Source organism: Quercus lobata, chromosome 2 (genome assembly GCF_001633185.2).
Source record: "Quercus lobata isolate SW786 chromosome 2, ValleyOak3.0 Primary Assembly, whole genome shotgun sequence".
In the NCBI taxonomy this organism is placed as follows: domain Eukaryota; kingdom Viridiplantae; phylum Streptophyta; class Magnoliopsida; order Fagales; family Fagaceae; genus Quercus; species Quercus lobata.
In genome coordinates, this window is record NC_044905.1 from 70,742,104 (window position 1) to 70,769,843 (window position 27,740).

At 33.8% G+C, this 27,740-nt stretch overlaps 4 protein-coding genes across 4 annotated transcripts; 1 reads left to right on the top strand and 3 right to left on the bottom strand.

The window, feature by feature from the left end:
* The first annotated feature begins 1,705 nt into the window (after positions 1–1,705).
* LOC115969796 lies at positions 1,706–5,896 on the top strand. Its single transcript, XM_031089411.1, has 3 exons — positions 1,706–2,383; positions 2,633–3,075; positions 5,884–5,896. Exons 1-3 carry the CDS (start codon positions 1,706–1,708, stop codon positions 5,894–5,896), a joined length of 1,134 nt encoding a protein of 377 aa, XP_030945271.1.
* Positions 5,897–6,910: 1,014 nt separating this feature from the next.
* Positions 6,911–11,089, bottom strand: LOC115978215 (2-methylene-furan-3-one reductase-like). The gene is made up of 4 exons (XM_031100231.1): positions 10,740–11,089; positions 8,160–8,483; positions 7,646–7,805; positions 6,911–7,309 (listed from the first exon to the last, which is right to left on the bottom strand). The coding sequence occupies exons 1-4, from the start codon at positions 10,956–10,958 to the stop codon at positions 7,044–7,046; spliced, it is 969 nt and encodes a 322-aa protein (XP_030956091.1). The 5' UTR covers positions 10,959–11,089; the 3' UTR covers positions 6,911–7,043.
* Positions 11,090–14,490: 3,401 nt separating this feature from the next.
* Positions 14,491–16,812, bottom strand: LOC115976403 (omega-hydroxypalmitate O-feruloyl transferase). The gene is made up of 3 exons (XM_031097660.1): positions 16,460–16,812; positions 15,884–16,351; positions 14,491–15,576 (listed from the first exon to the last, which is right to left on the bottom strand). Exons 1-3 carry the CDS (start codon positions 16,460–16,462, stop codon positions 14,716–14,718), a joined length of 1,332 nt encoding a protein of 443 aa, XP_030953520.1. The 5' UTR covers positions 16,463–16,812; the 3' UTR covers positions 14,491–14,715.
* Positions 16,813–18,560: 1,748 nt separating this feature from the next.
* Positions 18,561–26,751, bottom strand: LOC115976404 (actin-related protein 2). Its single transcript, XM_031097661.1, has 15 exons — positions 26,320–26,751; positions 25,854–25,964; positions 24,885–25,019; positions 24,696–24,767; positions 24,513–24,591; positions 24,233–24,282; positions 22,632–22,735; positions 22,458–22,526; positions 22,312–22,375; positions 21,875–21,943; positions 21,523–21,606; positions 20,639–20,697; positions 19,921–19,987; positions 19,261–19,344; positions 18,561–19,094 (listed from the first exon to the last, which is right to left on the bottom strand). Exons 1-15 carry the CDS (start codon positions 26,359–26,361, stop codon positions 19,014–19,016), a joined length of 1,170 nt encoding a protein of 389 aa, XP_030953521.1. The 5' UTR covers positions 26,362–26,751; the 3' UTR covers positions 18,561–19,013.
* Between the last annotated feature and the right edge of the window lie 989 nt (positions 26,752–27,740).

Sequence of the window (27,740 nt, forward strand, 5' to 3'; positions counted from 1 at the left end):
CATTTTTTGGTTATGCAAACAATAAATAGTTATCAAAATTTCTATTGTCTCAATATTCTAAATCATGAAATAGTTCCATTTCAATCATAATTGATGAAGTTGGATGAAGAAGGGGGATTGAAATATAAAAAAAGGGAATGGCTTTGGCCTCCGGACTACTGGTCTTCTAGAACTGTGTTAGTCTAAACCTCCCTTAGAGCATCTCCAATAGATTCATCAAATTTTTGTACAGTTTGGAGAATGAATAATGACTTTTACCTTTATCTACCTATTTTTTCAAATACACCTTCCAACAGATTCTATATCTCATTTAAATATTATTTTTTTCATTCATTATTTATTCTTTTTTTAACAACTACACATCTTCCAACATTTTTTTTTATTCAACACATAATTATTATAATAGAAAAAATGTATTTGAAGAATGAACAGTTGCCCATCAGACTTGATGGGCTACTGTTCATTAGCCAAAAAAAAATCCAGTTATACCGAAGCTACTGGAGCATATACAATGCACAAAATCTCCAAATTTTAGCTAATAAAGCCGGATACCGATGCTCTTGGAGATGCTCTTGGCTCTTTGTTTTGGTTTAATTAGAAATGCACTTAGAGACACTTTTATGGGCTAAATAAACATCATATTTCAACTTCAGAACTGAGATTTATCATGAAATTTACATTCTTATTGTTGTTATCCTCTGCTTTATTCATTTCCAACTGAAATCCAACACAAAACAATCAACTAGGAAAATAGAAACTGTTGGAGCATTTTAATATTAAATAATTAAAATGAGTAAATGTTATAACATAAATATAAAGATGTGGGAGTGAATATGGAAGATGAAGAGTTGTGAAAATGTTTAACCCCACATTGAAAAGGAGAGAGACTTTTTTATTCTTTTTAATTGTGGTGATTAATGGGCTAACATGAATTGTCTCAGATATTGGGCTAGATACGTGCGCAAGGGGGAGGTGAAGAGTGGAGGTATCAAAAATGAAAATGAATCAGCCCCTTGGATCCTCCTACTTGACAGCCCATTCAGAGTAATTACCATATCCGTTGGTGAGTAAATGGCCCGAATTAATACTCCATTTTTATTATGGACAATGAAGAGCCATTAACCCACTTAATGGACTATCCGTTTGGGCCTATTCATTCTTCAGAAACTCCTTATCTCACCATTAATTGTGTAACTCCAGCCCATCAGATTAATATCCAACAATTAATCTTGTAACACCCACTACATCAGAATAATTGGACCTAATTAATCAGAATAAATTGGGTAGTAATTTCGTAAGGCTCATTGAGCCTATAAATAGACTCATTCAGACCCAATCCATGTTACTGAAATTTACAATACACACTAAAAAAATAGAGAGATTATTGGCAAGGAAGGGTGTTCTTTCTGGTGGAGCTTTGGGCTTGAACACTTTGTGCAGAGGTTGTTCTAGCCATACGACACTTGTTGGGCTGTTGTATCCTGGGGGAGACAAGTCAGAGAAAGGTCTGCACCGGTTACAAGAGTTAGCCAACCAAGGGCTTGAATCTCCTTAAAGAGAGCGAGTGCCGCGCCTCAGTCCAAATAGTGTTGTGTATTTCCTTTCTTTATATTAATAATATTCAGAAGTACTATTCAGTTTCTCTTTGTGTATTATTTCCATTATTATTGTGTTTGCACCAACAATTTTAAGGAGATTCAAACACATGGAGTCTTCACAAGAGAAACCAAATGAGCCTGTTGGAGATCTCAACAAGCCCTTTCGCTTTAAGGGAGCCCATTTCAAGAGGTGGAAAGGAAAGGTCCTCTTCTACTTAAGTCTTCTCAAAGTCTCCTACATCCTCACTGACAAGAATCCGTCAAAAGTTCCTACCGATGAGATGAGTGAGGAAGAATATATTCTCCATCAAGAAAAAATAGATAAGTATACAAAAGATGAATATAATTGTCGCTCTTATCTATTGAATTGTCTTGCCGATCATTTCTATGATTATTATGATACAACTTACAATTCTGCTAAGAAAATTTGGAAAGCTTTACAAAGCAAGTATGATACCGAGGAGGCAGGTGCAAAGAAGTATGCTGCTAGTAGATTTTTCCGTTACCAAATGGTGGATGGAAAATCGGTGGTGGATCAAGCACAAGACTTCCAAATGATTGTGGCAGAATTGAGATCCGAAGGCATAAAGATTGGAGACAATTTGGTGGTAGCTGGCATAATTGATAAACTACCACAATCTTGGAGGGAGTTCCAAAAGACTTTGCGGCACAAACAAAAGGAGACATCCTTGGAGACTTTGATCACACGCATCCGTGTGGAGGAGGAGGCTAGAGGACAAGATGCACTCATGACACAAGAGAGCAATGGTAATTCCACCACAAAGGTAAACCTTATTTCATCCAATAATAATATGCCCAAAAATCATTTTCCTAGAAATGTTCAATTGAAGCCTAAAAAAAGAGCCTTTAAAAATAATAATAGACCTCAAGGAAGGGGAAACCCAAATAAAAATTACAATAAGAACCAAGGACCCCCTTCACAAGATCAATTTAATAGATCCTGTTTTGTCTGTGGCAAGAGTGGGCATATTGCTCGATTTTGCAAATTTCGGAAACGTGAATCTGTCCCACAGGCTAACGTAACCGAAGAGCCTTTAGTGGCTATGATTACAGACATCAATATGGTGCAATATGTTGAAGGGTGGTGGGTAGATTCCGGTGCTAATAGGCACGTCTGCTATGATAAGAATTGGTTCAAATTGTACACTCCTTTTGAAGAAGAAAAAACTGTTATGCTTGGTGACTCTAGTAAAACCAAGGTTCTTGGGAGTGGTGAGGTTGAATTGAAATTCACTTCTGGACGTGTGCTAACATTGAAAGATGTACTTTACACTCCGTCCATGAGGAAGAATTTGATGTCAAGTTTTTTGCTTAACAAGGCTGGCTTCAAGCAAACTATGGAATCTGATAATTATGTAATCACAAAAAAGGGATTATTTGTGGGCAAGGGTTATGCTTGTGATGGAATGTTTAAATTGAATATTGAGAATAATAAAGCATCTACCAGTTCAGTTTATATGCTTTCTTCTATTAATTTTTGGCATGCTCGTTTATGTCATATAAATAGTAGATATGTGGGAATCATGAGTAGTTTAGGATTAATTCCAAGACTGTCAAAAGATTTTGAAAAATGTGAAACTTGTAGTCAAGCTAAGATTACAAAAAGGCCTCATAAAAATGTTGTAAGAAATACCGAATTGCTTGAGTTAATTCATTCCGATTTATGTGAATTTAAGGGAATTTTAACTCGTGGAGGAAATAGATATATTATCACTTTTATTGATGATTTCTCAAAATATACAACTATTTATTTGTTGAAAAATAAAAGTGATGCTTTTGAAAAATTTCAAGATTTTTTAAAAGAAGTTGAAAATCAATTCGGTAGAAAAATAAGAAGAATAAGAAGTGATAGAGGCCGTGAGTATGAATCAAGTGCATTCAACTCATTTGCTCAGTCTTTGGAAATTATCCATGAAACTACTGCACCATATTCACCTGCTTCTAATGGTGTGGCTGAAAGAAAAAATAGAACTTTAATTGAGTTAACAAATGCCATGTTAATTGAATCTGGTGCACCTTTACATTTTTGGGGTGAAGCTATTTTAACTGCATGTCATGTTTTGAATAGGGTGCCACATAAAAAGTCACACACCACACCTTTTGAGATGTGGAAAGGACATAAGCCAAATTTGGGATATTTGAGAGTATGGGGTTGTCTTGCTTATGTAAGGCTTACTGACCCTAAAATGCCTAAATTAGGTATAAGAGCTACTACTTGTGCTTTTCTTGGTTATGCGATTAATAGTGCAGCCTATAGATTTTTTGATCTCGAAAACAAAATAATTTTTGAATCTGGTGATGCAATTTTTCATGAAGAAAAATTTCCTTTTAAATTGAAAAATAGTGGGGGTGAAGAAAATATTTTGTCACAACCTAGTTCTTCTACTTCACATTTACAAAATCAAGAAAATTTTGAAATGGAACCTAGAAGGAGTAAAAGAGCTAGAGTTGAAAAGGATTTTGGTCCTGATTATTATGTTTTTAACATTGAGGAAAATCCCCAAAATTTAAAAGAGGCTTTAACATCACCTGATGCTATATTTTGGAAAGAGGCTGTAAATGATGAGATGGAATCTCTAATTTCTAATAGAACTTGGAAATTAGTAGATCTTCCACCGGGTTGTAAGACCATAGGTTGTAAATGGGTCCTTAGAAAAAAATTGAAACCGGATGGGTCAATAGATAAGTTTAAAGCTAGACTTGTTGCAAAAGGCTTTAAACAAAAAGCTGATCTTGATTTCTTTGATACATTTTCTCCGGTAACAAGAATTACATCTATTAGATTGTTAATTGCCATTGCTGCAATTTTTTATTTGAAAATTCATCAAATGGATGTAAAAATTGTTTTTCTAAATGGGGACCTAGAGGAAGAGATTTATATGGACCAACCCGAAAGCTTTGTAGAGCCTGGCCAAGAAAGCAAGGTATGTAAGCTAACTAAATCCCTATATGGCTTAAAACAAGCACCTAAGCAGTGGCATGAAAAGTTTGATTCCTGCATGATTGAGAATGGTTATAAATCAAATGAATGTGATAAATGTATTTATTCTAAATCATGGAATAATTTACATGTTATTATTAGCCTCTATGTGGATGATATGTTGATTTTTGGCTCAAATATGCATGTTATAAATGAAACAAAAAATATGCTTAAAAGCCATTTTGATATGAAAGATCTTGGTGAGGCTAATTTTATTTTGGGCATGAAAATTACAAAAACATGTGATGGAATATATCTTGATCAATCACATTACGTTGAGAAAATATTGAGAAAATATAATTTTCATGATCACAAAAGTGTAGCTACCCCTTTTGATTCTAGTGTTCATTTATTTCCTGTGAATAATGATGATAAGATTTTTAATCAAAAGGATTATGCTAGTATCATTGGTAGTTTGCATTATGCTACTGATTGTACTAGACCTGACATTGCATATGCAGTAGGAGTGCTTAGTAGATTTACTAGCAAACCTAATAAAGATCATTGGCTAGCTATTGAGCGAGTTATGAAATATTTAATTGGTACCAAAAACTATGGCTTATTTTATAAAAAGTACCCTGCTGTGATTGAAGCTTTTAGTGATGCCGATTGGAATACTTTGTCAGGTGATTCTCTCTCTACCACTGGTTATATTTTTACCTTAGGTAGTGGTGCTTTTTGTTGGAAATCTAAAAAGCAAACGATAATTGCTAATTCAACAATGGAAGCTGAATTAATAGCATTAGCTTCAGCTAGTGAAGAGGCAAATTGGCTTAGAGATTTGTTATATGAAATTCCACTTTGGGAAAAGCCAATTCCACCTATATTAATTCATTGTGATAGCACTGCCGCAATTGGTAGAGTTAAAAACCGTTACTACAACGGTAAATCCAGACCTATAAGAAGAAAGCACAGTACCGTGCGATCTTATTTAAGTAGTGGCATCATAACTGTGGATTATATTAAATCTAATGATAATCTTGCAGATCCATTTACCAAGGCCTTGGCAAAGGATAGAGTCTGGAATACATCGAGGGGGATGGGATTAAAGTCCATAGAATCATGAGCCATGTATGAGGATACCCAACCCAAGGACCAGAGATCCTGAGAATTGGGTTCAATGGGAAAAACAAATCATATGATGGTCGTAAGAAATGCACTATTTATTTTTTTTTTAATTATTTATTTTGTAAATAATTTTTTAATTGTTCATCCCTATGATATAAGTGCATTTATCCTGTAATGTGGAGAGGTTGAGTAAAAAACTCTTAATGAAATTTGTAGCTCGTATGAGTAGGGTGTCAGAATTACAGGAGCACCCTTGACAAATTTCACCTATGTGAGTGTGGGGGTGAGGCCGCTCCCTATGAGATTTGGACTTAATCTCAAATACACTCATGAAACTGGGATCAGCACATGGCCGTAAAGTGCTAGCTATAAAAGCTCATGTCAACACCTGGGTTGTTATGTGTAAGCAGTGATGCTTAATTTCCCTAAAGCAGTCCTAGTTCAAGTCGGAGACCACTACGACTCTGGAGTTGAGATCGCTGTTTTACTAAGTGAAGGTTCAATGCAGAGCACACCTTCATGATGCATAGTGACCCATCTTTGCCTAGTAATCTCTCTTTAACTAAAATTTAATATTAAAATGAGTGGGGGATTGTTGGAGCATTTTAATATTAAATAATTAAAATGAGTAAATGTTATAACATAAATGTAAAGATGTGGGAGTGAATATGGAAGATGAAGAGTTGTGAAAATGTTTAACCCCACATTGAAAAGGAGAGAGACTTTTTATTCTTTTTAATTGTGGTGATTAATGGGCTAACATGAATTGTCTCAGATATTGGGCTAGATACGTGCGCAAGGGGGAGGTGAAGAGTGGAGGTATCAAAAATGGAAATGAATCAGCCCCTTGGATCCTCCTACTTGACAGCCCATTCAGAGTAATTACCATATCCGTTGGTCAGTAAATGGCCCGAATTAATACTCCATTTTTAGGGTGTTCTTTCTGGTGGAGCTTTGGGCTTGAACACTTTGTGCAGAGGTTGTTCTAGCCATACGACACTTGTTGGGCTGTTGTATCCTAGGGGAGACAAGTTAGAGAAGGTCTGCACCGGTTACAAGAGTTAACCAACCAAGGACTTGAATCTCCTTAAAGAGAGCGAGTGCCGCGCCTCAGTCCAAATAGTGTTGTATATTTCCTTTCTTTATATTAATAATATTCAGAAGTACTATTCAGTTTCTCTTTGTGTATTATTTCCATTATTATTGTGTTTACACCAACAAAAACTATACTAGGCATGCAAAGTAGAACATCTCAAATAATATGTAACAGTGTATTTTACACACCCTTTTATTAGTTTCAGTACTAGTTCCATTTACTAATGCACACACAAGGATATATTTATTTCCATATATTGCCGTAACTGGGTTGTTTTCTCTTATGGGATCGGATGAATGACCAATTTTCCAATGGCTCTGTTAGATTCAAGGTGGGAAAATGCTTCAATGGTCTTGGAAAATGGAAACGGGCCTTTAGGGTCGATCACCGGCTTCACCTTCCCACTCTCTAGGTAAGGTTTCAGTTTCTCCAAGACAGACCCATCAGAAGTGAGAAAAAATATGGATGCCGGTGGATTTCCAGGACCTACTATTGTCACAGCATGCCCGCCTTCTTTCACTGCCTTCACAGCCCTATCACTTTGCCCTGTTTTTAGGTACAACAAAAAATTAGTCTTTTGCCGTGGTTAGAATAATGATTAATCGATTAAATTCTTCTTTCTTAACAACTCAAGTTTTGGAATATGTTGTAGTTTATCGTGACATCAAAGTAGGTGATCTTTCAATTTGAAATGAGTCGGGATTTATCAGATATGTAATCTACATTTTGTTTTAGACATGGAAATCAATCTAAACATAAAGTTCACATTTTGTTAAGTTGAACGTTGTCATAGGACACCCGCCACAAGACCCAGTTATAAGTATAGAATTCAATGGCTAAATTATGCTTATGCAGAAGCTAACAATGAATTCAGAATCTTACCAACTGTATCATATACAAAATCAAATTTCTCTGGAAGGTTTTCAAAGTTTTCCTTGGTATAATCAATGGCCAAATCAGCTCCTAAACTCTTCAACAGCTCCAGTTTCCCAGTACTTGAAGTAGCTGCTACCTTGGATGCGCCAAAAACATGCTTTGCTAGCTGCCCAATACATTTGAAAAAAAAAAAAAAAAAAAAACCCACGAGGATTATCATATCTAGAATGGAGTGCATTTTAGGCCACAAATATGTTGAACAAACTAATAATGATTTTTTTTTTATAATTTATAATTACAATGAGAGAGAGGGAATTTGAATTCTAGGCATTTCTGTCATAAACATCAACAAATACCAATGGAATTACAAAGCTCCTAACAAATTAATAATGATTGTGGAATATAGTGACAACATAAAACTTTTAAATACTGAACATACAGAAAGCATGAAGAGACTTGAGACTTTTCACGAGGTTGACATGAGGGCATTGGAATTGAATATCAATGAGTGAAGATTTACCTGAATAACCTGTGTTCCAACTCCACCAGCACCCCCCAAAACAAGGATGGATTTACCAGCAGAGAAACCAAAATGTTCAAGACCTTCATATGCAGTCTCAATAACCAAGGGAAGGCTAGCAGCTTCAACAAAACTTAGATTCTTGGGTTTCAGAGCCAATACTTTCTCTTCAACAGCAGTGTACTCAGCCAAAGATCCAATTACTTTTGGGTGGTCTGCAGCTTTCTCATTTATGTCCCCATATACTTCATCTCCTTCCTTAAAATTCTTCACTTGGCTTCCCACTTTCACCACCACCCCAGCTACATCATAGCCTGGAACAGTCTGCACAAACAATAACAATTACGACAATAACAAAAATAATAAATGAATACTCTTATTAATAATAATATGTGTTTTAAAAATAATGTTAATGTATTATTATAAGATTTTAATAAATTAATAAGTTACACACTGAGGAAATTTCGAACCCATTAGTGCTCTTATGGCATTCAAATCCTTGCTACGGACCATGTTAAGCAAAGCTAACCCCTAAAAAAAATATGAAGTATATATAAAGTTGTAAACTTGTAAAGGTTGTTTCTGTTATTAGGAACTCAGCCCCTAAATTGTCTCTTGACCCTTCTTCAATATTAATGGTCCATGTCTCACAATTTTCGTTTGACTCCAAACCAATTTAAATATTATAGTTTCTCAAAAAAAAAAATTAATATTATTAATTGATTTTTTTATTTAGTGTAAAAAAATGAACTAATTTTATTGCCATCCATATTAAATTTCATTTAAAATGATGTTATTACTTCACTAATTTTATGCTAAATTCATGATTTATTAAATTGTATTTAATAAATATTTAATTCAGTTAACATTAACAAAAATTATAACTTAACTTTTAAAACTTTGGTTTACCACCGCACACCCTTAGTGCGATAGTCATTCCACAAATATAAATACTTGTGAGATGTGAGAGGCAAGAGCTTTAATTCAAGTCTCCAGAAGGGAGCTTCTTACACATATACACTTAGATTATTCTAAAGTAGAATTTTTATCTTGTATTAAAAAAATAAAAAATAAAAAACTTTGGTTTAATAAAAAAAAGTTCATGATTAATTGATTATGCTATATTACCAAGAAATAGGATTGTTTAAATTTTACTTTACTATATTTATGCTAAATTCATGATTTATTAATTGCATTTAATAAAATATTAAACTCGATCAATTAATATTAGCAAGAAATAGGATTATTTTATATTAGTCCTCATTATAGCTTAATTAGAGATGGCAATTTTGTCCCACCCTACTTGACCCGCCCCTCCCCACTTCGCCCTACACAGGTTTTCCCCGCCCCACAAAGGTGGTGGGACGGGATAGGGATGAGTTTAGACTTTTTAAACCCACCCCGCCCCATCCCCGCCCAGCCCCGCATTGATAAGGGTTAAATTGTAAATTGTTTATATTCTAAAACTTCTATTTAAACAAACATATCATCAGCTTATTTTATTCTACCCAACAAGGTTTTTTACTTCTTTTTTTCTCTATCAAGGTTGGAAATAAGGTACCTGTAAAGGCAAGATTTGGAGCCCAAACCCAAATGTATGGAATCTTGGTCTAATAAGCCCAATACAATAAATTTTGTAGAGTATGAATCAAAGAAATAGATCTTAATGAGTTGGACAACGGCTAGTATGGAGTTAAGAGACAATCAAGCACCAATAAAAGACATCAGTGCCAATGGATGTTTAGTCTGAGGAGACCCAAATTTAACGTATACTAATCACAATATTAAGATTGTTTAGTATGCTATAGTATTCTCTCTCACTCTTTTTCTCCACCCCCTCCTCAGGGGGGCTCTTCCACATTATATAGCTCATTTCTGATCATCTGGGCTTTACACTTGTTAATCATCTAGATCCCCACTTGAGTACCCATCCAATTAGACATCCCTTTCAGCCCTCTGTGAGTTGTGGCAGTCAAGGCAGTACTGTTCAGGGGTCCTCTCTACATTAATGCGACCAGAAAAGTAGTTACAGTGTATTTAATGTGGTGGTAGCAGCTTTCCTTTAGATATTTTGAGTTTTCTTCCCTTTCACATGTTCATGGGATGCATTTCAATTGCTAGAGTACACACTTGGTCTGCGTTTGTCGTGTCTGAGGAGGAGTTCCTCCTCGGACCTTCTTCCCTTCATCCCCCACTGATGAGATTTGTAATGTGGATCATTTAAGTCATCTTCTCCTCCTCGGATTTGTTAGTGTCTTCGGACAAGGCCCAAAACTCAATACATTATTTTGGACCCTAGCCCCTACAGTACCAATTTTAACATTTTCTTTAATCTTTATTAACTTAAAAAATCAAATGCAGAATCAAGAAATTTCATCAAATACAAACAAAGTTGATCAAAATCTTCATAAAATAGATGAAACAATAATAAAAAAAATTTTTGAGGGGAAATAATAATAACATATATGATTCTCAATATATATATATATATATATATAATAATTCATAATACTAATAATAACATTAAAACACATACACACAGAAAGCACCGCTAGAGAAAGATTGGGAAGAAAGTCTTACAGGTAAAGGAGAGTCAGAGGCCTTGAAAAACCCAAGCATCCTCTTATAATCGATAGGGTTAAGAGCTGCAGCAACAACCTTGATCAGCACTTGGTCTTCCTTCACTTCTGGGACGGTCACGTTTGAATCCAGCTTCAAAACATCAACAGATTTTCCATATTCAGAGTAGACCCAAGCCTTATTTTTAGAGGGTAATGAAGCATCTGAAGGAGCTGCCATTGTATTGTATGCAGAAAAAAACTTGCAGGTAAAAAGAGAAGGAGTTGGGTCTGTGTTAAGAGACTAGAGGTGGCTTTGTAATGACACTAAACTTGGGTTCCTTCTCTTTTGTGAATTTGTGACAATATGGGAGTGAAAGGTACGTAGAAACTTTGAGATGTTACTTTGTTAGTGACTGAAAGGTTGTTGGAATGGCTAGATATTTATATGTACAGGTTATGCACAGAAACATTTGAATCTAGACACAATTTCTCATGAGGTTCAATGATTCATTGATAAAGCCTATAATGAGGACCCTGTCCATTTTCATTACCTAAATTCCTATATAAAAGTGATTTTGTTGAACTTTTTAAGGTAAATTGAAAAGGAAGAATAAAAAAATAGAGTGGAGTATTCATAATAATCTTAAACAAATTTCAAAAGGATTATGCAGTTCCTAAGGTAAGTTAGAATTAGATCAGCAATTACTTAACAGGTTTGATTGTGAGCTTACTCCGCTTTGTATAATCTAATGATAGTGTAGACACCCTATTTTGTAATTGAAAGTCAATTAAGGGTAAAATCCTAGATTTAGTTATCGATGGCTAAAAACATCATTGGAACCATTCAATGAACATGAATTCAATTCCAAAATACATCAAAGTTCACAAAGATCAAAATGATGTGTTGGATCTAAAAATTGTATCACCCAATCAAAAGATCAAACCACATCAAGTTTTAATGGTCAAATGTTCATTTTTCAAAGTAAGACTTAATCCCTAGTGGTTATGATTCATTAATTTTGATTGGTCTTCAAATGGATTAGATTAAGATTAATTACATATCAAAATCTCATTTGATTAAATTTTAAGATAATGGTGTATTTAAAGTATTAGATAATTCTTGAAGATAATAATGATTTTTTGAATTTTAATCAATCATTGTAAAAAAAAATAATAACAGGAAATTTTAAAGTAAAAAATTATAAATGTTTTGGAAAACAATTTGATTATCAAGTGGCTAAAAAAATGTTTGCAGGAGAACATGCATCTAGGTAAGCATCCTAATCTAGTTAATTCTTATAATAATAATTATTGGCATAAAATGATGAATTTTGATTATATGAGATAATTAACATGTTCATGCGTATTAGAATTAGAATTTAATTCCCATTAAATTCACATGATGAACATATTTAATTTCTTGCCATGCATAACATGATTATATAATTAGATGAATGCAAAAAGGGTGGAATAAGTGTCTAATACCTTTCCATTTTATAACCTAATCTTCAAACTTAGATATTGGGTTTGGAGTCCATAACTTATCAATGTAATTTTTTTTTCTTTTATCATAACTAGGAATCAAAGTGATGTGTATTTCTTTTCCTTTCTTAAATTGTAACTAATACCATAATGATGTACTTTTTATTTCTTAGACGGTATCTTTTTTCTTTTTCCTTTTTGAGAAAACTCTTAGAATGTATCTTGGATCAAAACCAAGTAAATTTCTCTTTTATGATTTAGTTCCCAAATTATTCAATAAAGAGGTATTTCATGAAAGGTTTATTATTTTTCAATTTAAATAATAAAAAAAAAATTGACAACTTTATTGTAAAATCCTTAATTGATCTAAGGGGTAAGACATATCCATCTAAGTAATCACGTCACACCCCTAAAAACTTAATATAAAGGTTTTTTTTTTTTTTTTGGTGGACAAAGACTTGGACCCTCAAAGAGATCATGGATAAAAAAAAATTAGAGCCCCATCATCCCACTTAAGAGATCATTTGATCATGCATGATACATCAATGATATTTTCAAATTCAATGGACATATTGCTTGATAATATATTTTTTTTCATCCCGTACCTATTTCTTAGAGAAATTATTCAATGCACTTGGAAAACCACATTAGCAATAATTAGTGGTCTTTTAAACTAGTAATTTAATGCCATATGATTGAGTCATATCTACTCACAATTCTAATCATAATTAAAAAAACAAAATAAAACTCTACATGGTATTGGCCTTAATGCAAAACTACATAACTTGACAAGAATTAATGTATGAAATGGTCAAGTCACCCTCTCTTATTAATGAGTACTGAAATGTGTTTGATCCTAATTGGGAAAAAGCTTACGGGCAATTGTCAAGTTTTTTTTTTTATTAATAGATGATTTAAATCTATAGTATATTCTCCATAATTATTGTGCTGATTCAACGTGATTGAGATGAACTTTTTTTCCCCATTTTGGTCAGAGGAAAGGATCAAAGGAATTGCCGTGCTTCCTAGCCTTGCTTTTGCGGCTTCATTTTGATGTAAGAAATAATTGTAGAATTTTCCGGTCAACTTCCTACCTAACATTGATAGATGAGATGCAAGCTGACATTGGGTTCTTAGTCCTTACTTCTTAGTGGAAGTCACTTGAAATACATCATATCTCTATTCACGCATTATGTTCAGCAGCATATCGCAATAATGAGTCATTCTAGAACCGCGGTTCATTTTTTACAATTACTTATGTGGTGGAGTATAATTGGTTGTCTATGACTTTCACATGAACTCATTACTTTTTTTCTACCATTTATAATTTGTTGCATCAATCATAATTTTGACAAATTTATAAGCACAAAATGGTACGGTCCTAGATTTTTTTTTTTTCCGCTCAAATTCTTTAGAGTTCTTAGGTAAGTTCAATCTATTCATTTTGAAATTAATGAAATGAATTTTGCTACATCATCAACAAATAAGATAGATACCAAGTTGGTGATAGCCAACCTTAAATTAAACGTTGATAACAAGGTTAAATCCAATTCACTTACTTTAAAATGAATATATAAGATTTTTTTAGGAACCATACGGAGAAGTTACCCTAAGTAAGAATGGCAGTAGGGCAAGACGAGGTCAAATCAAGGTGCCAATTTCTCAGCCCATCACATCTTTGGGGCAAAAAAAAAAATTGTGAGGTGTAAGGCTATAAAGTAGCCAAACTTTGTTGAGTAGTGAATAATCGAACTTGATTAGACAACAAAAGTAATTTGTTCACCAGCTTACAAATAATGTTTGAGCTCGACTTGATTCTCTTTTGGGGACATTCATTTTGTTTACAAGAATTGTAATGTTCTTACTCATTTGTTTGTTGCCTACACTTCTTGTACTACTGTCTGGGGCCTTTAACCATATCATCCATGAGACCATGATCCATCCCATCTTCTCTTTTCTGTTTTGGTTTTCTTTTCTTTTTTCTTTTTTTTTTTCTTTTTTCTTTTTTTTGAGAAGACATCCCCCATCTTAGGTTCTCTTATAGGATGAAGATGGCTTGCCCCCTTGACTAGCTTTTGTTATATAATTGATTTAATTAATGATATTTACTCATTCGGGAAGGGAAATAAAAAATAAAAAATAAAAGAACCAGTTGCAAAATAATTTACCAATTTCAAATTAATAAAAGACTTGCGTTCTCATAAAAAAACAGCTCCAAAGTGTTTATGTTGTTCTTCACTTCTTTAATAGGGAGTCATTTTTTTTAGCAGAATAAGGAATCCATAACATCTCATTTGCAAACCTTTTAGTTTCCAACTCCAATATATAAAAGAAAGATGCGGAAATAACATATTCATAATACATAATTCACCTTCCAACTTGACTTGGCCACGCATAATTTTCTTTGACTTGCCTATTAACGAACTATGATGAATAATATAAGATAAACTAGACCAATGTGGTGATAGTAATTTTTTAAAATCAACAGCATCATGTAGACATTAATTTCTTTTTCAATAAATCTGCACCAGTTCTTGGAAGATCTTCATGGAAGAAGCTGGCAAACCCATAAGCACATTTATGCTTTTCCTTTCTTTGCCATGAGACAAGAACAAAGTCACTTCCTTCTCAGGCAATGCCACTGGCCCTGATAGAACAGGTTCACCCCATCCAAAGTCTGTTGTGTGGAAAGATAGCCTGGACCAAGTAGTGATCAAAAGGGTGGAAGACAAAGATGGCCTAGCTCTTGTCATTTCAAAGTAATCTATGGCTGATCTCATGTAACTATCTGTGACCATCTTAATTGCATTCTTAACCAACCCCACTGCAAATGAAAGTGGCTTCTCTAGTAGTTCACCTGCTTGACATATAGAATTTATTAACACAATTCCATTGCCAAAGTACCCTTTTGGTAGTGGTGGGTTAAATTTAGGCCTCCCATCAACAGCAAATAGGAGCTTTGTTTTTTGGTCAGGCAGAAACCCCAGTGCCTCAGTTCTAGCTTTCCATACAAATGCTGAGAGGACTTCAAATGTAGTGCACTTGTCAAGAACCCCATTTTCCATGGCTTTCATCTTTAGTTTGTCTAGCTTCTCAGGGTCAAAACAGAAGGACCTATACACCAATTCATCATTATAAATGTCACTGATGCAGGACTTGTCTTCTATCTCGGCAAATTCCTGATGCTGGTGCTCTATCTCTGGCGGGTTTCGGGCCTTAAGTAAGCTTCTGTTTAGGAATGGAGGGACAGCTAGTGGCAAGCCTCTGGCTGTTTCACCCCATGAGTTCACAAACTCCATAGCACCAATGCCATCAAACATACAATGATTCATGCACAGCCCAAGAACAAATCCTCCACACTTGAACTTAGTCACCTGGAGGAAAAAAATTAACACTTAACAGTGATCTCCCAAGTTGTGAGAGGTTTCATGCATGAACTTAAAAGAAAGATAGGGAGATCCTATTATGTACACACAGTTTTTGCATACTGGTATGGTTAAATTTTGTGAAAATTATACACATGTAAGTGACTGCAAAGACATCCTAAATTCATTTAGCTCAGGAAAACCATTGTGAATGTGACTTGTGATAATGTCTTTACTAAATCCTTCTCTTCAATTACGTACAACAAAGAACTACAACTAGAAATAAAGTCAAGTATATTTTAAGGGGTTTACATACCTGAGCCACCAAGGGAGGCACCTCTAGCATGTTCTTTGCTCCAGGAATGTCATAAACCAGCTTCCTGAGAGTCTCAGGGTCAGGCTTTGTTATGTCTCCTATCTCTTTCATTGAACAGTTTGCTTCAGCCTCAACAAAAATAGCTCCCTCTCCATTGCAATCCACAATGAGCTTACCCTCAGAGCTGATAGTTAGCCTCCCAGCAAGCGGGTAATAGTGAACAAGAACCTTTTCCAAGGCATTCCTGATCACTTCCCAAGCCTTCTCATTTCCTATCTCATCTGACTTGAAGCAATAGACAGTACGAACGATCACCGCAATGTTCTGGTCAAGGTTTGAAAGGAAATATAGACCCTTCTCTGTTTCCTCTGCAGGAGGAACCAAAGTTGGCTCTCCTTGCTTGACACTAAGTTGAAACACATTGCCATTACAGCTCTCCATTACAGCAGATTCTTGAACCTCCAAAACCTGAGTCAAAATGATTGATAATTAGATAAATAAGCTAAAAGAAGAGCATGGTTTATATTTTTAAATGTTTGAATTCAGTGCATATTTATTGATTATATAAAAACAAACCATGTGAACAATCTGTGGAAGTGACAAAAGTTTTTTAATAAATTGAAAGGGAAGGCTCAACGCTCTTATAATGCTTCACACTCTGTAGGAAAAGCCCAGGAACCAAAAACTAATAGTACTAATTTAGAAACGAATGTGTGGTTTGGAAAACCTGGTGTCTGTCACACAATTTATTAGATGAGTCTGATCCTTTTTCCAATGGGATAAGAAGCTATATATGGAAAGTGAATAGCCCCCAGCCTAAATAATGTGTCGTTCCTTAAGCAATTGAAACATAATGTGAAAGGGATGGGTAGTTGTGCATGATTGCTAATGATGTTGCAGAAAGAGATGGTTTTGTTTATTGGACATAGTCTAATTAGTCTTGTTTATGACTGAGTTTTGGTCTTATGGGTGTGGTAGGCCACTGGTCTTGGGACCTAACAATACCAGACAAAGGTATCTAGAGTCAGAGTGCCAGACACATTGCAAGGAAGAGTGGGGGCTTATTATTTGGTGAGGGTTGGCACCGAATTTTGCTTACTTGGTTCCTTTGCTCTTATCTTTATTGCTTGCTCTTTCTCCTCTATGATCAAACTATTCAAAGTTGTATGTAGTAAGAGGAAAAGTGATTCATGAATCATGATCGATGTCATGGTACGTGTTACTTGTTAGGTTGCTTTTTTACTGAGTCAATACATAATTCAAAAAAGCAATGTACCTTATGTAGTTGCTTAGAATTTGGAAAACAGAGTTCAAGTACAGGAAGAAAACTAGCTTATGGATGCCAGATCATTTATTAGTTGTTACTTCTTTATTAATTAATTGGAAGTTTCAACCTATCAACATACAAAAACCCAAAAAATCCATTAATATCTTGATCATTTTTTTTTTAAGGAAAAAGTTATCGACCACCTTATGGATTGGTTTAAGATACATTTTTAAAAATTTTTGGATAAATTCCATTTATACCCATGAGGTTTGGACTAATGTCAACCAAATCCAAGACTTTTTAAAACTAACCAATTTGGTCCCTAAAGCCAATTTAGTCCCTAAAACAATTGAGAAAAAATAACTAATTGTTTAGGGACTAAGTTGGCTTTAGGGACTATACTAGTTAGTTTTGAAAAGTCTTGAACCTGGTTGGCATTAGTTAAAACCTCAGGATATTTTAGTGGAATTTAACCAAAACTTTTTATTAGGAAAAAAAAAAAAACAATTAATGTTTTTGATAACTTTTTATATTCTCCATGAAAGTAGTGTCAAAATTTTTCTAAAATTATTTATTAACAATTGCTCTAAGGGTACCCGTTAACATGACTTTTTTTTTTTTTTTTAAAGCAAAGCAGGAAAGCATCAAGAAACTCCAAACACTAATCCAATCAATTTGGATCATTATGTTAGAAAACTCAAATGGTAGAAAATAGTGACATTTCGAGGGGAAAAATAAAAGGCTAAATAGTATAGAATATAGGATTAGTTATAGGTTGTTATGTTTACTCTGAATTTTCTATTCTAAAATTAAGAGTCAGGTAAGCAACTAAGCCAGAAGACACATTTCCCCGTACCAAATTCGTTGAGATATTGCCTGGAAGCACTAGACGCTCTTTTCTTCGTTATTAACAATTAGATCAACTAGAAATCCTTAACTTGAATAGCCTTTTGTTTATCAGATCAACTAGAAATTTTTAAATTGAGAACCCGTATTAGTTTATTAGTTCAACAAAGATATCCTAAACTGAAGCAGCTGCCTCTCCCATTTTTCTATCGTTATTTTTTGAGGCACAAAGTATCTACTTTTTGTTGACTGTGGATAAAGATCTTTTTGGTAGTGTTCATTAAACGAACAACCGCCTTTTCTGGGTTTTTTCTTTTTCTTTTTCATAGTTAAAAAACAATTTCATATTCGCATCAAATGGATAATATGAAATTCATACAGAGCTCATATGAGCTTGAAAAGATATCCACAACATTGTTTGGTACATGAACTTAAAAACTGAAAACATGTGTTTGAAAATATGTGTGAAAATACGAGTAAGTAAAAAAGTGTGTGAAAATACGTGTAATGTTATTTAAAAACTAAAAACAAGTGTTTGAATAGATGTACCAAACGGGACCAACATTTAGAAGTGCACGTGCTTGGCAAGTAGTCACGTTTCAACTATCATGTCTTCAAAGTTCAAACCCTCTCTCTCTCTCTCTCTCTCTCTCTCTCTCTCTCTCAAAACAGATTAAATAAAGTAAAAACTCAAAGTCAAACAAATAAGCTTTGTCACAATACAGCTGAAAACTTGACACTTTTTAACTCCAGTCAAAATAAAATACAATGGATAGAAAACAACAGCTACAAAATATTGAATAATTTTCTTCTATAGATTTTCAATTTTTCTAGTTATACAACAGAGTGATGCTATGATGAGTTTTATCCCGTTTGTCAAACTCTTTCAGTAAGCTTATCGAAGGCTCATAGGAACGTAAAGATGGTAAAAACATGGCATCTCAGCTCACACACCCATTTATATAGACGTCTCACCCATTATGGATGGCTCATAGTGATGCTTTTGCTCCCCAAAAATCATGCCTGGCCACATTTGCTTAGACAAGCAACTCCTTCTTCTTGATAATCTTCCCTGCTAATCCAAAACTCAGGTGCATCCTGCATGTGTAGACCAACATATTCAATTTTTCTTAGATTACTTACCAGCCTTCAGAGTGAGATATAAGAGATTATACAAATTGCAATCACTGAATTGGTGGCAATGCTATATCAATCAACAATTGTGAGACTTGAAGTGAGAGAGAGAGAGAGAGGTGACATTTACCTTCATAATTCCTGCGAGGACTGCACCTCCTAGATACACCATATGCTTTCTTCGTGGAGGGTCCTCGATCCGCAATCGCAGTTTCTGCTCACCATTAGATATAGAAAATATAAGGGGAAGTTCAAGTATAAAAAAGATTGGCTCCATCCATAACTGCTGCACCACAATTATTGGTAGTCTTGCTAATCACTATCTTCTATAAGCTCCACTCAAATGATCAGGAATGTAGGACTTTTTTGCCAGTTCTTAAAGCTCCTAACGTGATTTTTACATAGGGAAGGACACAAATTTTTCAAATTTTTAAGTACTAGATTTTTTTAATTTAAGCCACATAGGTTTCCACCTCTTCTGTTATTACTTGGCTCCCCTAAATTCAATCTCTAGCTCCACCATTGAAAAGGAGTGAACTCTAATTCCTGAACATTCTTTTTGTTCCATTAGCTGGCTTTATATCACAATATTTTATGTTACAAACTAACAGTGATATAGTCAGTGGTGTCATTGAAAAATGTCACTAGAATTCCTTAGGAAAAGGAAAACATCAAGAATATTAAATTTAATTTGCTTCAAGCTAGCCACTAAATCTAACCCAAAAAAAATTAAAAGAAGGCAAAGTATTTTTATTCTTCTAAACTGTAACACCTGCAACTCAAAAGTTACCTTCAACCCATCTTTGTTTCCCTTCAGAACAACTTCAAGATAACGATCCAGTATTTCTTTCTCCAAACTGAAGGAAAAATAAAAACTAAAAATCAGAACTTCAACAATTTATACTAAGAAACTACATAAAAAGCACAGCAACAACAAATGATGTGCTCACAGGATAAGAAAGAATTTACTAGGCCCCAGATTCTGAAGACTTCTTCAAATTCCCAGGTTCAAAGTTACTAAGATTTAGGAACGTGTTCTATATGTAAGCTAGCAACAGTGATGGTGGATTGATGGTCATACAATACACTATATCCAATTAGTAACCATTAAAGCAGTCACCAACAAAATTTTTCAGGCATCTTTAAATTGACATGTTTCAGAAAATTAATGCTGATTAACCAACATAAAAAGAAGTCCCTTCTTGTTTGTAATCATTTATTTTGATAACCAAACATCATTTTGGAGTCTTCTCTGAAATTTTCAAGCGCTTTGAAGGCAAGCAACTATTCCTCACAAATCTTCAAACCAAAGTTCTAACAGAAACAAAAACATATTCTGGAGTATGAGGCAGGAATGTAATAACATAAAATCTAATGTATGCTAAGCAATCAAATACAATAGTAAATGAGATAACCTGTGCAGAACATAATTGGCAAGGACAACTACTTTATACAAGAGCAAATGAGGTTCATATCTGAAGAAAACAAAGAGTGGTTTACAGTATTACCGACTAGGTAATCCAGGATACATGGTGCTCCCTCCACTTAAGACTATATGCTGGTAAAGCTGCAATAGATAAATACATAAAAATTTAGAAACACATGGCAGGGAGCTCACAATTCACAACAAAACAAAGGGATATATGGCTAAGGTATGGCCCTAAATTTACTAAAGGGATATATGGCTAAGGTATGGCCCTAAGTTTACTAAGACCTGCCCCTGAAGTGGCACTAGTTTTACTCATCAATCTGAATTCTTCAATTATGGTTACCATCTAAGAAGAAGCTGAGATGAAAATCCTAACCATTATATGACCAATAACTAGGCTGCAATATTTATATGCAGCAACAGAGAATCTAAATCATGGTTGCCAGATCAGGATTAATTGCCGGATCAGAAAAGGGCAGGTACAGAATATTGAATAGGACTTAAAAACAGGATTTATTGCCCCACAAGAAAAAGTGGGAAAGCAAAGGCAAACAAAACCAATTAAAACGCCTAGATATCTAAAAGTCGTAATACATTACTAAGTATACCAATTGGTAGTTACTCCATGCATGATATCACACATAGGTGCAGCTTTTTCTTTGGGTTGTACATGTGTGCAACTTGTAAAATGGAAAACAGAGAAACAAAACCATTGGCATTTTTTTTTTTCTTTTTAAAAAGAAAAAGGAAAGGTATTAGAAAAACTAGCAAACCCAGTGAGTGTACATATTCGATGTGAGAAGTTAGAGCTTACTTCAAACATATATCAACCTTACAGCATTGTATTTTCACTCAGAACGGAGAATTTCACATCTTCATCATATCTATCACAGATATTATTAATGCTTAATTAAAGTTTAAAAGCATGTTACAAAAATTATGTTTTGGTAATAATATTAGTACCATCATACGATTGTCAATATCCATCTCCTGAATGCAGCGAAATACCATGTCAGCCATCCCATCACCTTCAACATCTATGAGTTCCTGCAAGGAAGAAGAACCTCTGAACTTCCTCTATTATTCTGATAAAATGAAATTTGCTCTAAAACTGATTACAACAATCACAATAGATCAAATATAACAATGTAGCTCAATTGACATCCATTTATACAATATATATAATCAATAGGAACAACCAGAAACATGACATCTGATCAATTACACGTTAAACAACCAGTCGTCAGATTATACATTAAGGCAAAGAAAAACATGGAGACATGCAAAACAAAAGTCAAAAGAAGTACAGGCTTACTGGAGTGAAAAGAGCCTCAGGAGCCTGGAAACGTTCAGTGCCAACTTTAATGACCCTTCCATCTGGCAGCTGGTTAATGTGACATAATGAATTAATTTTACATGGATTATATAACTTTTTATTAAAAACACAAAGTTTCAGAATATAGGAAATCCAAACAGGCAAGAAATAAGTTTAATTTTGCTATATAAGGAGGAAAGTCACAGTATAACTTATCCAAATAAACAAATAAATAAAGGAGAGAAGTCACCGATATACATCTCTCTCTCTCTCTCTCTCTCTCTCTCTCTCTCTATATATATATATATATATATATATATGCATGTGCAAGTGTGTGTATATAAGCTTCAATCAAGCCATGCATATAGAATTGCACATTTGAACATTTATATAGAAACAACCATAAGAACTTTAAGAAACTAAGAAAATGAACTCACAGTATAATTCTTAACAAGGATAGTGGTCTCAAGGCCCAATTGATACTCTCTTTTGTAATCATAACTGTAGGAAAACAGATATACCATTATATGCCAATGCATCAAGTTCCACAAAATCAGAATATAACATGAGATTGCATGTTCACCTTATATAGCAGAGTTTCTCTTTAATTTCCCTAACACTCTCAAAATCTGCAGTCCGATTCATTGCATACCTTCAGCAACAAAAGTTGTGTTTCTCCAATTAAAATGGAAGTTTAAATCAAGGAAAAAAATCAATGTTAATTATAATGATCCTACTGATAAAGCATTGACCTCACCCTCTTCGTGATAGCAAATCAACCAGATATGATGTTATATGTCGGCCAGCTACATTCATCCGTTTTGTAAGGTGAGGGAAAGAGTAGCCATCAACTACAGGAACCTGGACAGAGATCAAGTGATAATACTCTAAAATGAACCTCCAGGCTCAAAGTATATCATAATGCTAATACCCTTTACAGCTTTCTACATTAAGCTATGCCCTAGATTCACTAATGCTAACTGGTAAAGGCTTAAAGTATACCATAATGCTAATACCCTTTACAAGTGGATGAAACTAGACATATAATTAATGTCAAGTTAGAAATTTGGAGAGATGTTTCAGAGTCTAAAGACTTTCGGCTAAGTAGGACTAAAACAGAGTGCATGGAATGTGAGTTTGGCAAAAGTAGAAATAAAGACAAAGAGGTTGTAACACTTGATGACCAAGAAATACCTAAGAGTGAGAGTTATTGATATCTTGGATAAACGGATCATAAGGATGGAGAGATTGAACAAGATGTGAATCACAAGATAAGAGGAAGGTGGATGAAGTGGAGAAGTGCATCAAAAGTCTTGTGTTATTGTAGAATACCTATTAAGTAAAGGGAAATTATTATAAGATTGCTATAAGACCAATTATGCTCTATGGTACACAGTTAAGAAGTTACAAGTTCATAAAAATGAGTGTAATTGAAATGAGAATATTACAATGGATAAGTGGAGATACAAGGAAATATAGGATTCAAATGAGAAAATCCACTTAAAGATAAAGGTATCTCTTATTGCAGAAAAGATGAGGGAGAGTTTCTTGAGATATTTAAGCAAATAATGCATAGTGAGGACGAGTGAGTTAATTCAAATTGAGAGAAAAAAGAAAGCTAATAGAGAGTGTGACAATAACATTAGGTTTCTGTTTAGGAACAGCTTATTTAGCTGAAACTGAAAATTTTTGCTGAAAGTAATGTAAATAAAGCTAAAAGGTAGCTGAAATAGTACAATGGAATCCATGAATAATACCAAAAAGTGCAATGGGACTCATGAATAGTAGCAAAAATAAACTAAATAGTAAAAAAAGCTGGTTTTTTAATTTGTGCCAAACGCACACTAGTAGTAGTAAAAAGAACATGACAATTAAAGAAGTAACATAAAAGTAAGACTTCGGCCAACCCACCCCGATTAGTCCATCAAGGAACCATTCCTGACCCCAAAATTTTGGGACTAAACCTTGATTGTAAGATTGTTGTTGTAGTTTTTATAGTGGGAGAAGCATCTAATTCGCATAATTACAAAATCTAAGAAAACATAGAGAATAAGTTTAGTCATGAAGTAAAGTGGACTCGTATCACCTTTTTTTCCAAGGAGAATGAAGTCAAACCATTACTAATAGCACAAACTGAAACAATAACTTGTTTCAAAAAAAATTTAAATAAAACTTGAAACACTACCAAATAAATGATTAAATAAAAAAATGATATCACTCCAGATTTTATATAATTGCAATGAATTCAACATCCATGAACTGATCAGACCAAATTGATAAATTGACAAGAGGAAAGATAATAGTGGAAGTTCATTACAATAATACAATTCACGAAAATATGGTTCTTAAGCAATTTACCACATGAGTAACACCATCACCGGAGTCAATAACTAATCCAGTTAGCAAACCTGTGAGGAAGTCAAGGAAATGCTGAGACACATAACTAAAAAGATATGGTAATGTTGTGTATAAAATCGGTAGCAAAATTAGTATCAATAAGGAGTTTTAAAGTTTTTCCACTAAAAATGTAGCAAAGGCATCATGATGAGATTCACTGTTATTGTCTTTTTTTTTTTTTTTTGAAGAACATTTTGAAGAATATTAAAAAATTATAACCTTCAATCATCTTTATAAGCACCTTGAGCATACAATGTCAAAACAGCTTGGATTTGGATGAAGACGCCAGCAAAGTTGTACTTCTCAAACATGGTCTCAACCTGTAAAATAATGAAAAGCCAATATCATGATTCAAAATATAAATTAATATAAAGATAAGTTTACCAAAGATAATCATTTTAGAAAAGAAAAAATGATCACAAACCATTTTTTCACGATTTTTTGAAGGATTAAGAGGTGGGTCTGTAAGCAAAATCTTGCATTCTGTTGGATCAATCTGTTCATAGAAAGTTTGAAACAGACTTAGTAATGATCCGATGAAACTGTATCAAGAAAAGAATAAACAAGATTTACAGTAAGGTTGCCATAGCAATCAGAACCCCTTGACACTTACTTTCAATTCATTGTAAAATGCATGGTCCCACACATGACTCATATCTTCCCAGTTTTGCACGATACCATTGCTGACAGGATAAGATACATCGAGTTGATGCCGCAAGTCTGCACAAGATTCTCCAACCACAATATCCTAAATGAATAAGAAATAAAGAACAGCCTATCAGAATTAAGAACTAAGCATAAGCAATAAATGATTGGCAGCAATGGACTAAAGACCACAGAGCATGTGCAGTGAACACGAATATAAAATCATCACAAGCATACTAACTCCTTAACACAAGTCATAGATTTGCCTCCATGTCAATTGTCAACAACAGTAAAAATAGCAAGGGATATATAATAACCTTCTCATTTCATTCAATTCAACAGTAGCAATAAACATTAGAATGTAATGTACATTCATTCACTGATTGACATATATAGTTAGGGAAACCATTTGCAATAATACACCATGAAATTGTTTTAACAAGAAACCAGCATATAACATGATTTGAAGTTTTTCCTACAGATCCCGCTTGTGGTCTAAGAACACAAAATGCAAATTTTTGTCCTAGAGAAGAAAATTAGTTTACCCGTAGCTCTTGCTCGAGGAGTGATTCTTCATACCGAATTAATAACTAAGAATAAGCATAAACGATTGGCAGCTATGTACTTAAGACTACAGAGCATGTGTAGTGAACAAGATTATAAAATCAAAACCAAGCATACTAACTCCTTAACACTAAGTCATATATTTGCCTCCATGTCAATTTTGAACAACAGTAAAGTAATAACAAGGGATACATAATAACCTTCTCATTTCATTCAATTCGACTGTAGTAGTAAACATAAGAATGTAATGTACATTCATTGACAGATCAACATATATAGTTATGGAAACCATTTGCAATAATAACATGAATATTTGAAGATTTTCCTAGAAATCCCATTTGTGGTCTACGAACACAAAATGCAATTAGTTTACCTTTAGCTCTTGTTCCACAAGTGATTCTTCGTACCGAAGCATAGGCCTTCCCACAACACAAGGGAATACCGATGTAGGGAAATTCTCTCCAGCAAAGCCGCATTTGACATACTACATACAACAACAACAAAATTTTAGTCCCAAAACTACGGGTTTGGCTATGAATCCTCAACAGACTAATCGAAATCATTCACAAGTAACTAACATTAAAAAACCCAAGTTACGTAAATAAAAACAAAAGTACAAATCGAAATAGGCAAATCCATTGACAAATAAACCAATAATGTCATGTGTTTCCACAAAATTGTTTTGAGAAGCAAAACCTCGTTTAGCTCAGCTAATCAAAGAAACACTAATCAAATCTCGCCCTCTTACCTAGTAATTACAATCCTAAATTATAGATTATTTGATGGGTCGAAGAAAAAGGTTAAGAGGAGTAATTAGAAACGAAAATTAGTAAACATACCCCAGTGCCATTGTCACAAACGACGACGTTTCTGTTGTCCATAGTGGTGGTGGGTTTGCTTTGCTTGCTAGTGTGGTGGAGTATGAAACGGTGTAGGTTTCTTCATCTATGATCTTTTAAATTCATACTCATAAATCTTCAACCAGGTTTAGCTTTGCGTGCAAATGAAGACTTATAAGGAAAATAATAATAATAATAATAATATAGCGTCTGTTTTACGTGGTTTTAATCAAATACAACCTAAATAAAACATTAAAACATCATCAATTTGCAGATCCAGGAAGGTAAAACAAAAAGGAGTTTGTGTATTAAGGTCGGTCGGAGAGAGAAGTGAAGTGGGGCTCGAATCTGAATTACAGAATATACGCAGAGAGAGAGAGAAAGAAGAGAGAGAAGAGGAAACAAAATACTATATTTTATCGATTTCGTTGTTTTCTAATCGTCGTTATTAGTGAGTCTGGTGGAGAAGTTTGAGTAATATTATTTGTAGTTTTATATAAGAGTGTTTGGTAGAATAATTTGAGTAATATTATTTGTAGTTTTTTGAAATATGTGTGAATAAAAATATGTGTGAAAATATATATAATATTATTTAAAATGTGAAAATGTGAATTTGAGATAAAATACCAAACAGACCCTTAGTCTCATAAAATTTCCAAATACATTACTTTGTGCTTGTCAATTAACCTCTTTTTTTTAAAAAAAAAAATAGAAATATACGTTGGCAGAATTTTTTTTTTTTTTTTTGGGGAACAATTAGGCAGAATTGGATTCGTGAGATGTAAAAATTAAGATGGTAAAAAGATAAAAGGTTGAAACCTTTTTTTAGCATCCGAATTTTTACATCTCACAATCAAGTGGTAATTGCACGATTGCACCATATCTAAATCTAGGATTGTGAATAAACCGAAGCCATTCATAAATAACTTTAGCTCAGTTTGATAAAAAAAATAATTCATGTTTGTTTATAAATAAGTCAAACTTAAGTCTTAATTTTAGGCTTTTTTAATAAACAAGCTAAGCCCAAGAAAAAGAATTTGTTCATAAACAAGCTCTTGAACTATAAGTCTCGATACAAAACAAGTCAATCGTAGACTCATTTATAGGTTTGATATATGTTTGTTAAATAAAATCATTACTCATATCTTGATAATAACATGGTCCACATGGAACCACTACTCATTAGTTTAATTTTTTCATTCCCTCTAAACTGACGAAGCACCATTTTAGGCTTTAGTTACATTTTTTTACAAAAAGATTAAGTGGGCCATGTACGGTCCTTCCTTATCCACCATCTAATGTAAAGTTATGAAACATGTTAGTCTCATCTCATTCATAATAATAACAAAACAAGGATCTTTCTAGTTATTGTATTTTGAACAATTGTTGAAATTGTAAATAAGGAAGGATGAATGGATGGA